Source organism: Lepidothrix coronata, unplaced genomic scaffold (genome assembly GCF_001604755.1).
Source record: "Lepidothrix coronata isolate B3197 unplaced genomic scaffold, Lepidothrix_coronata-1.0 Scaffold71, whole genome shotgun sequence".
Lineage (NCBI taxonomy): Eukaryota > Metazoa > Chordata > Aves > Passeriformes > Pipridae > Lepidothrix > Lepidothrix coronata.
Genome location: NW_016690251.1, coordinates 1,416,782 through 1,428,110, shown reverse-complemented (window position 1 = coordinate 1,428,110; position 11,329 = coordinate 1,416,782). Strand labels below are relative to the sequence as shown.

Here is an 11,329-nt window from a genome sequence, read left to right as displayed (position 1 = left end):
GCTCTTTCATTCAGAAGGTGGTAAGGGGATGGATCTGGAAAAAAAACAATTGAATTGGAAAAGCCAGCACCTAAGGGACACCATCTATTCAGTAAGAGCAACAAAAATCCTTTCAGAGGTCTTATCATATGCAATGCTAGTTGCAACACAACAGATAATGGATCTGCACAGATGCTCAGGCTTTCCTGCTTTTATACATCACCCTACACATATATCTACCCACCAGCTGTTACAGTAGATTCAAGATGCAACACAGAGTTGAACTATACCCCAGGAACTGAGTTATCATCTTAGTAGCTCTACAGCGAGGCAGGATCAGGTGCCTCTTAGTTCATATGGTGAAAGATTTCAGAGGAATTAAAATCCGTCACACACACCCACTGGAGAGGGAACAGGCTCAGCTGGATCTCATCCCCACTGGATCCAAACACGGGCCAGTAAAGCAGAAGGGACAACCCTCCAGGGGTGCATGTGCCCATATGCGTGCCAAATCTCTTACATGCCTCCAGTCAAAGCCTCTCTTTAGTGTCAAAAACTTTCTTCAAAGGAAATCTAAAGAATTTACAGTGTATTTCTCCTTCAGAACCAGAAGAACCTTAAAAGTTCAGTGCAAATCTTCTTGAGTTGTCTTTCTTGGTCTTCTTTATAAAAGCAGAAGATTTTGCTCACTTGTAACCCTCTTGTCTTCCACACAGGATCCTTCTAGCTCCAGTTCTTCAGTAATATATCTATGGCACAGAAATAAGGTTAAATATTATATGGACAGACTAAAAAGAGGTTTAAAATCTGCCTACAAGAACTGTCATAACTGTTAAGGGATATGAAAAATACACACACAGACTGCTGTGGTCTTCTGGAGAAAGCCCTGTGCTAGCTAATATAAATCTTCAGGGCCTCTGGATACACTCACAGGCTACAGAACCTGTAAATGTATCACCAGAAAAAAAAAACACCAAAACATACAAACCCAAACACCAAACACAAAAGGAAGCCAAACCCAAAACAAAGGCAAAAGAGGGTAGACTAAGTATAAACACAACCATTTCCCCAACATCCCAGGTTTTCCACATGAACATCTTCACATATGCTGCTCACACACACCTATTTCCACCCCCCCAGCCATTCCTCCCTCAGTGTTTGTTAGCTCAGATGGCAGAAAACTAGATTATGCTGCAATACAAAAATAAGTACATAAACGAAAAGCAGCCTTCGGGGCATAGGGAACAAAGGACAATTTTTCCATACTGCACTGTCATCATGATTGCCACCAAAAAGCAGTGCCACTTCCAAGGTCCTTCCCTGATAGCAGCTCTCTGACCTTGCTTGCTCCAGGCAGTAAATGCAACTTAGCTCTTGCAATTATACTGGGAATTACCACAGGAAAGATGGCATTGATGTGAAACAACATGCATATTTCCTGCTGGGATTTTTAGTCACGAGACTCTTCATTTTGCCAGTGCTGCCACTTCTAACCTGATCTGCTGCCAGAAGATGATCTGCTGGAGTCCTAATCAAAACCTACCACTCCAGATGAACCAACCACCAAGCTAAAATGCAGCAGGGGCCTAAGAAGCCCTTACATGATTACTCATGGCTTTATAAATTTGGCTATGACTTAATCTTCTCCAAGTCTCACCTATAATGAAATTGCCTTGCTGACAACAGAAGCCACCTCCACAGCCCCAGGTGCCTCCTCCTCTACAAGAGGGGAAGTAAGGGCACCCCAACACCCTCCTCACCAGAGACAAGTCCTGGACAACGCACAGTCCCCAAAAGCTGCCAACATGTCTCTCTGGCCTGGCTTTTGGATGCTTGGCATCACTGCAGGACTGGAGTTCCCAGGCAGTTGATGGCCAGAGAGCATCCTGAGAGCACTGGAGCCTCTCACCCTCCAGCCTGGGCCCAGATGAGCTGCACACGGAGGTGCTCCCCCCAAAAAACTCCTCCACAGAACAACCCCTGCCCAACCGCCCCTGCATTTTTTTTTTTTAAAGTATGCAATTAATCACACTGGTAACCTCATGGTGAAGTTCAAGGCTTGTGCAGTAGAATGTAAAACAGGATAGAAATTTCTTTCAGCAAGCAAAAAAAAGCCGACTTCAGCCCTCGTATTTTGAGTACTGCTTCTCATTAAGCAAAAATGACTTTAACAGTTGCCTTTGCACCACAAATAATTTCATTTAGGCAATTAAATTGCCCCATTCAGTGTTTCTGTCTGCCTTTTGTCAACTATATATGTTCCATTTAATATTTAAAGACTGGGGCGCTAGTCTGGCTTACTTAGTAATTAATTTCTTTAAATATTTATAGCACTTTGACTCTCAGCAACGGTTCTGTTTTGTAAGAACAATATTGTTCTGTTGTTGATAGCATCATGGAAATTTCAGAGGCAAATTTCTATTTCGTAGAATAAAAATATATAGATTTCTGCAACAGACTGTAATTATTTCAAAGTAAAGGTTTTATTACTGAACGATATATGTACTGAAAAAAAAATCCAATTATGCCCTTGCACATAATTCCAGACTGAAAACACAGTGCTGAGAGATCTATTTCATGACAGCCATACTCACACAGCAAAAGGAATTGCCAAAGAAATTTTCCATAACCTCCTTTTTAATCCCCACTGGCACTAAGAACAGAAATCCAGCTCCAAAAAGGCTCTATGAAAGAGAGAGCAAAACCTACAAAATGCAAGAGGAGATTTTGCTACCATCTCTTCCCCGTAGAATATAATATTTTTCTTTCGCATACCCTGATTTTAAGACTTTTAGGCTCTTTGTGTGAAATGCTGTGTGCTTATAAAAAAGGTTTAAGAGGCTTAAGCTTAAAGGCAGCCTTAGGAAATGAAAATACCTGGAAGATACTCTGTCAGTGTAAATTTGTCTAGTAACCCTCAGGGTGGAAAGGTGATGCAAACATGAAGAGCAGAACAAGAGACCATGAAAGACACTCTACTACCCTGGATATGAGAAAGAGGAAGCCACAGTGGGTGGTTTTGCCAACTCTCATGTGAGGCATACTGAGCTTGCAAAGTGTCATGTCCTGGCTTTGGCAAAAAAAGAGTTTCCACGTGCCTTGTCCTCCTCCAGGCAGATCGAAGTTGGGTGGCTGCCTCAGGGGGAAAATTCAGGCTCAAATGGGCCAAGTGTGGCAAAATCACACTGGGAACAAAGTTAAGAAGATACCTCCTTTCAAGATTAGGAGCACCCAAGGCTGACTGACCCACCCAGGCTGAGTAGCTCTAAGGACGATCAGGGGTGTCAAGAGTGCCTGCTGCACTCAAATGCTAAAGTCTGGACTTTGTCAGCTTCATTTCTTTCCCCTTTTGGCAGGCTGGGGGCTGACACATCTCCTCTCATCAAGCACTAGCAACCTGTGGAAGTGGGAACAGGAGGAAGTGGCACAGATCCTTGTCCAGCACACCACTGCATTCACTGCTGCCTTTGGTAAGATTCCTCCAGCCTAGAAAACAGCAGTATGTATCTCCTCATCCCAGAAGATTTTTTTTCTCAGTGATTCACGTGCCTTAAGTCTATTCTTGAACACCAGACAAGCAGCATTAACATTCCCAGAGACAGAAACCCAGACATGGGACTTGTCTACACATACACACGTTTCTCATCACTACATGTGGAACTCGACTTGTGGGCGCCTCTTTCTGCTTTACAGCACCAACATCTCAAGCCTAAGATCAACCTTTCCTTTCTCCTGAGTGAGAACACAGATCACAAAAATAAGCCACCCCTAAATACAAAACAAAGCAACTCCTCCATACAGCCAGCTATCCCACGGAGGAAAGAAGTGTTTTAAAAGAACACATAAGCAGTTATCCTATGGCCGCCTTTGGCTGTGTCCTCACTCTCTCGGCCCCCAGCCCATGCCCAGAGCAGTGATGCTCTCTTAGGGACCAGCCAAACCCAGGGAGAAATGAGGAGATTAAGGATGCAAACACAAGCTGGCCTCACAGAACACATGCTGAGCTGCTTGTTAAACAAGTGGCCTGGCCCACAGACACAAAACCTCTATTATTATTTCAACCTCTAGTTGCAGCCTTCTGAGAGGAGTTGCTGTTAGACAAAGATGTAAGTTTGTATGTCCTGCCCTCTCACTCTTTCTCTGAAGCTCCCAAATACCCAAAACAAGCTGCTGGGAACTTAGAACCAACCAATTAGTGAAAGGCACACTGAAAATATGTTGCAGGGCACAGCATCCCCACCTTAGTATCTGTAATCACAGAATAACCCTGCTTCTCAGGCTGGGAGGTGCTGATTTTAGCACTCGTTTAGCAGCATTTCTGGCTCAGGTACTGTATCTTACCCAGAAATGCAGACAATGCTGGATAGTGTCACCTGCCCTAAGGCTGACTGACATTTCCCATTACAAGAACCTACTTTCCAGGGCGAGTAAAAGTTTGTTCAGCTTGAACTGAGGGTAAAATTTTCCATGACAGATGTTCTTTCATTGCAAGACTTTCCCTCTCAATTCACAGCACCTGCAAACAAATAGGCCATTGCAAAGGCTTGACCTTCCAGCCATGAGTTTTCTGGCTTTGGTTAGCTCCAGCTACTGTTTTATCACATCTTATTATTTCATGCTCTGTGTGTTATGTATGTGCCAGATTTTACTTTTAAGGAAGAAATGCTGACATATGTTGTTGCCTAATAGATGTGTGTGGGAAAACAGTCATTAGGGAAAGCCTACAGAGTAGGGTATTTTTAAAATGAACTTCTGTATTGTGGGAAAACATATGCCCCACACAGAATCACCAATGCTCAATAGACACATTCATACAGGATGTATACTGCCTGTTGTACACCGAATTTAACAACCATACGTCCCGAAATATCCAGGCATACCAAAACACCTCAAACTCCTGGGGGAAAATCCTCCACTGGTGTAAATGGCCCTGTCTCCACTCACTTCACTGACACCTGCTGAGGACCTGCTTCAGCCCCTGCCTGTTGCAGGAGCTCAGCTCTCTCCCTGGCTGCCTTTGGACTCCAGGACTGGGAAGGTCGTTGGCATGAATCAGTACCTCCCACCGGCAGCTGTGTGGGAGGGGAAAATAAAAATTCTGTTTGAGTAAGCATCAGAGAAGCCATTGATACCAAACATTCTGGAGAAGCTCTCAGCTGAGGAAAGTGGGGAATGATTTAATAGCAGGAGTCATCAAGGATGACAAAAAGAGTTTGGATCAGGCATTTATGTATTCTGGGAACAGAGGCAGCACTCACAGCCTGCCAGACCTAGCCTTAAGATGAGCCCCAAGGCAACTCAGGTGTCTGGTGTGCATGGGTAGAGGGCTTTGTGCCTGCAGCAGTATGAGTCACCTCTCTGAGACACTGAAGGATGCTGGTCCAGCTCAGGTGGAAAATACCCAATCCAAAGAGTACACATCTCTAACAGACCTTGAGTGGGATTTGGATCTGGGCTGTGCATCAGGGAAATCCCTGGGAAATGGCTGTCAAGTCCTCGCCATGTCCTGTGCTCCTCCTACTTGACAGATCAATTTTGGCCTTGCTAGTCATACCCTATGGGACTGATGTTATTCCCCATCTTCTACTTCACTTACACATTTCACTTGAAGATCTTGAGGGGTCTTGTCCACTCACAGCCCTGAAAGGTGTTGTAGGTTTTCAGGTGGTGCCCTAAGCTAGGCTCAGAGCTGGTCCTTTGCAGTGAGCCTCGAACAAGCAGAAGGAAAAAACCCCTTGGATTTGTTCTGCAATGTAAGCTACAAAATGTCTTTGCAAAAGCAGGGTCCATACACTACCAGAGCACACAAGGGGATGAACAGAGGTGACAGCAGCTGGCTTTGGCGGTGGAGATGGGAACCATCAGTGCTGGGGAGGCCAGCAAGTTGGGGAGGTAGGGTGAGTTCCCCTTCTAGAACACTGTCCAGTTTAAGTCCATCAGAGCCTCTTTCCTCAGGAGGATCACAAACGGAAAAACATTCCCTGGAAGGAAAGCAAAGGAATCAAGAGTGCCTGCTCTTCCTCCTCTTGAGCCACAGCAGCATTATTTAGGGAAAGCTGGGAAAATTCCCACGTACAGGTCTTGAAGCAGGCAAGAAGCAGAAAGGCAGGGGGGCACTGGAAGTGCATGGGACCACCCTGCTGGGCAGCTCTGCTCAGCCAGTCCTGCTGAGCAGCAAGTTGTGCTTGTCCTAGAGCAGGGGAAAGACAACAACTCAGAGGGACGTTTTCTATTGCACAAAGGGGCAACTTGCAGGACACCTTGACCAGTGAGCACACAGCACAGGCATCAACTGGCAGGGGAGTTTCAGGGAGACTGTAACTTCAGGTGCATGTTTCTGCCTGGCAGCTAAATGTTCAGTGTTTACAGCTGAGTCTGCTTTTGAAAGCTGAACCAAAGCAGCTCACGGTGGTGGAGCATGTTTGGGTACAATGCGGTCCAGCATTACCTGGTTCCTCACCTTCAGGAAACCAGGTTATTTCCTGCCTTACATACTGCAGTGGAGAAGAAAAATAAAATGATGGGGTGGGTCAGAGAAGCAAACAAAGTGAATGGAGAGAACCCAACAGCAAAGGGCCTCTGAGAGGATGATTTGTGCTCTGATAAGTGCTGAAACTATAGAAGTGTCAAAGCTAAGTTAAGGGCAAGCCAGAGAGAGAGAGGAAAGCACTTCACTCCTCAGGAAAAAACCTCAGTTTCCCAGAGATTATTGCACGGGCTGGGGAGAAATGGACAGAACACAGGACACTTCTGTGAGGGCTTCGCACCACTCTTGGTACTCCACATGCAAAAAGACTGTCTTTTCAATTCGAAGAAGCCATGGATGGTCATACCTCCAGGACACTGGAAGTGAGCAGCACACAAAACTGCAGGCACTCCTGACTGCAAGGGGTGCAAACTTTTCAAAAGACTGCATGCTTCATTAGCACAGAGCTTACCATGTCCTCTGCAAGATGCCAGCCAAGATTTGTAGATATGAGTCATAATCCAGATTTTTCAGCTGCATCCAGCCTGTTCTGCCTACGTTGGTCTTTAAAATTGAACAGTTTCACGCTCTCCTCTGCCAGTATCTATCTTCATGCTCTTTCAGCAGCCACCACCCATTCTTTATTTTGTTATTGCTTACATCACATTACCTAAAGGGTTCGAGAGTAATGAGTCCTCTTATCTCTTTTCTTGCTGCCCCAGAAATTTCTAATGAGAAAACTGGGATGTTAAAGGCAGTGGCTGTGCAGCCCCAAGAGCCCAGAGGAGCTGAAGCAGAAGAATGAGCTCACTGGAGGTGCCTTCCCTCCCCTCTGTGCAGAGAAGCGGCATGATCCCCCCACAGAGGGACCCCAGATTAACTTCCTGTGTGGACATGCCTCTTCCAAAGAAAGATCACCTCATTTTGCCATCATTTAAAACACTTGATAACAAATTAACAGCTATTCCCTTGAATGTTTTTATATCTCATTCAAAAAGGGGATAAAATTATGGCAGCTCAGGTTAATCAGGCTTCAGGAGGAGCACCCTGTGTACACCCCAAAGAGGGGCTCCAGGTAGATACTTCACGTTTGTTATGAGTGGGGAAAACTAAGTCTGTCTCTAGAGCTAATCTGGGGTCATACTAGAGTCAATTAGGGCTTCTTTTCCATCAAACCCCAGTAGGTATCTCTCAGACATGAGTAGCAGCAGGACTCTCCTAAGGAACAGGAACTTCGTATTTTGCTGCAAGCCTTCTTTGTGGAAATTGCACATCTTTGGTCTTTTTTAAAGAAAATTCTGAATAGGAGACCAGATGGTTTCAAAGCTAACCCAAACCACAGACCAATTCATCACTAAACCAAATACAGCAACTAAAGGGATTCAGATGCAGACCTCTGATTTCTCAGTCTCTCTCTTCCCAGGAGGTTATTTCCCTTCAAACGGCAGTTAAAGGGTTTTGCACAGCAACTAATTTAACTGTGTGGAACAGCATAAATGCTGGCAAAAAATTAAAAGCAACACCATCTGATTCACACTGAAGACCTTCCTTCCTCCCTGTCCATCCTTAGCAATAGATCCCTATATCTGACAGTATTAATGCCCTTGTAGCTGTGACAGATCTGTGGTGGTTAAGCAATGAGAGCTGGCAGGGAGAGGCCAGTAGTGTTACTGTAATTACTGACAGCACACTCAGGAGCATGTTTCCTTTTTCCAGCTGTATCTATTGCCAAACTAGTTGGTATCACCTTTGTCTATAGTTTTTGCCCGCAGGATGCTTTCATCTGGATTCTGCCACACCAGCACCTGTGGATTTATTTGCTGCCACAGTTTGATGCATTCCCATCTCAACTCTTTTTTTTCCCAAGCACCATTAACTTGAGTAGCAGGGGAGCAGCTGAGGGTCTGCTTCAATATTTTGTGTGCCCTCCAGCACATGTACAGCACCTCTGCCATAAAAGCAAGCAAGCAAAACACCAAGTGGAACCACCAAGAAGCCAGATGTATCAGTTCCATGATGATTCAAGGACAGGAAACTAAACCAGGCAGTTCCAGTATAAATCTATTTGCAAAGAGACTTTGCACCAAGTCCTAAGACCTTGGCCATAACTTGCAGCCAGCTGGGCCAGCAGGGCCTCTTCCTGTTCTGATTAAAGTTAACAGCCAAATTTCCATTGCCTTTGCTGGAAACACCTGCAGAGCACAGCTGCTGTGCCAATCTGCCAGGGGCAGCAAGGCAGGAATAGCAGCCCTGTGTGAAACTGAAGCAGGGAATCTGATGTGCATGAACACCAAAACCCATCCTGATATCTGGCCAGTGTGGAAAGGGAACTGATGAGAGGGTTCAGCAACTGGGCTGGCAAGGTAAGGGCTGTCTCCAAACTGAAACGCTGAAGATCAAATACTAAAACTGGTGCAAGCAGTGTGGCTGTACTGGAGTAACCACATTAGCCGGGAACCTTAACATTGACCTTTGAGACCCTGACTGTCCATCCTTTCTTCTTTGCCCATATGCTGTCACCTTGATCACATCCACACTGGAGAATGACCTCCTCAGTCAGCAAGCAACATCACTACAGCAATCCTCTCTTTCAGGGGACAAGCCAGTGGGTGGAAAATAAGCACAAAGACATTTCTCTGCCTGGCAGAGGGAGCAAGGCAGCAAAGAAGCCACTGAGCAAGGAGGCCTCCAAGAGAGAGACCTCAAGTGGTTGTGTGGGGGTTCATTGTTCTGTTGCTGACTGACATCAGCCTTCTAGGACTCAGAGAGATCTGTTTTATTTTAAAGGGAACATTCCTCCAGGGATCTCATTAGCACCATCATGAAAGACAGAAAGGAACTGAAGGTTGTTGGAGGGTTGATGGTAAAAAGGACAGAAGTGCTGTCATGGAACATGCTCAGAAACTGTATTTTCTCTTTCTCACGCACATACACACTTCTTCTCTTGGAAAAGCTCACCTGCATTTGCAGTCATGATCTGTGGGATCATATGTCTGCAGGTAAACACATACAGCTAACAGGCATCCCAGTGGAGGCATACATGTTACAGTATCAGCCAGGAACAGAATAAAATATTAAGCTTCTCTCTCTAGGTCTGGGGCATACCATGCCAAGTTCATTCAAACAGTCTGTTCTAATCAACAGCACTTGGACATCCATGCCTACACAGAGGCTGAATTTAGGCAGGGCCACAATTCAGCTGGGGTAGAAATGTAGGTCAGTTTAAAAGCCTGGCGGATTTAAATTATCATGTTTGATGTCCCAGCAACAAACACTGCATCACCCATCCCAATTAGTGACACGTCCCAAGCAGTTACATGGGGACCACAAGTGCTCCTTGTGCAGTGCTGCCCTGCAGAGAACAAGGTGGCAAGGTCTGCTCCAGGTGAACCCCTCCATGGAGTGTCTGGTGTTGAAGGTGATGCCAGGAGAAGAGTGTCTTTCTAAGGAAGTCACCTCTTTTTAGAGTGAAAGCAAAGCTCCAATGACAGAAACAAACCACTGTCTTGCTCACTTCTCGTGTGACACATCAGGGCTACGTTCTGCCTGTGTTTGTTTCAAGAGGAATTGGAGGATGTCATCTGAGAGCCCAGGTGTTCTCTTTCTGTCTTCCAACAAGACTTCTCCTTCAGCTGGCTTTGAAAAACAGGCAGAAGGGGGGTGGTTTGGAAAGATCTTGCACCCGTCTCTGTTCAAGACCAACTGTGCCATTTGCAGGCAACGTGATGCATATTTCGTTCCATCCCGGTTTGCCAGCTCCGAAATCTTCCGTGACAGACACCGTGATGCAGCCTCGTAAGTTGGATCCATTCTCCCTGGTTGTTTTTTGCAATACATCTTGTAGAAGTCATCAAGAGATTTCCTGATGCTGGGGTCTTCAGCACTGTCATGTTCGTACATCCATGAGAGCGCAGCACCATCAGGTTCTGTGGGCTCACACAGCCCTGCTTTTGGATAACATCTCACGTTTGCTTTCTCAGAGCCTTCAGCAGAAAAGCCTGCAGGAACTGCAGATGATAGATTGCTCTCTCCTGCAAGCATATGATCAATGAAAATCATTAGTCACCAGGTCATCCCTGTGGCAAAATCTCTTTCTGTCCCCGTCCCACTGCAGTCTGGCAAAAAGGCTCTTTGCACCACCGAGCTAAGTATTGCTCTAAACGTGGCTGGACTGCCAGGGAGGTTTGCTGCATAGATTGATATAGGATGGACTGTATTTGGGGATCTCACAGTTGTCCCAGCCTTGACACTCTGCAGTGACTGAACCTAATTGGTGGTACAAACCTCCTGGCTCCTCTCAGTCATACTTCCAAAGACATAGTAATTGGGATCTACTGCAGCTGACCCACGGGTTTGCCGCTGAAACAGTTCTGCATCTCTTTCTCCCCTCCAGTTTTCTCCCCTCATCCCTGGGTCTAATCCTTCCCTTTTCATAGTTCTCAACTTAAGTCCTACAGCACAACATGCAATCCTGTCCTCTAGCTTTCAGTCAGATCTACAGCCTCCAAACCAACGCTGTTACGGTGACTGCATGGAGTTTCGGAATGCAGACTCAAAAGGGGGACCCTGTGCTTCCCCAGAAGTCCCACTTTTGCAGCTCTGCTGCACTAAATGTCATTCCCACACCCTGAAAGAATTTTTATAGATAAAATTCACATAAAGGCTGAGGACTCATTCTTGCCTAGCTCTTCTCCCACCTTCCTTGCTGACCCACATCTCTAGATAACAGTCAGGGCTGTGGCTTTCTTCTGCTTCAGTGCAATCCAGGCAGATGCTTTGTACTTTCACAGAATTAACACACATAGCAGAGACACAATACAGCAGAACAGAGACACTTGGCAATGACAAGATGTCTTTGCCATCTTGTCTTTGCCTGGTCAGCAC

The 11,329-nt window shown here is 45.7% G+C and overlaps 1 protein-coding gene across 1 annotated transcript in view; it reads right to left on the bottom strand.

Moving 5' to 3' along the window:
* Positions 1-740: 740 nt before the first annotated feature.
* The window catches only part of CUNH20orf196 (chromosome unknown C20orf196 homolog), a 48,027-nt gene continuing 37,438 nt past the window's right edge, over positions 741-11,329 (bottom strand). The window contains exons 5-6 of the mRNA XM_017818834.1: positions 9,404-10,476; positions 741-5,960 (exon numbers count right to left, since the gene is read on the bottom strand). Coding sequence (XP_017674323.1) covers positions 9,956-10,476 — 521 coding nt within the window. The 3' untranslated portion in view covers positions 741-5,960; positions 9,404-9,955. The remainder of the gene's footprint in view (positions 5,961-9,403; positions 10,477-11,329) is intronic.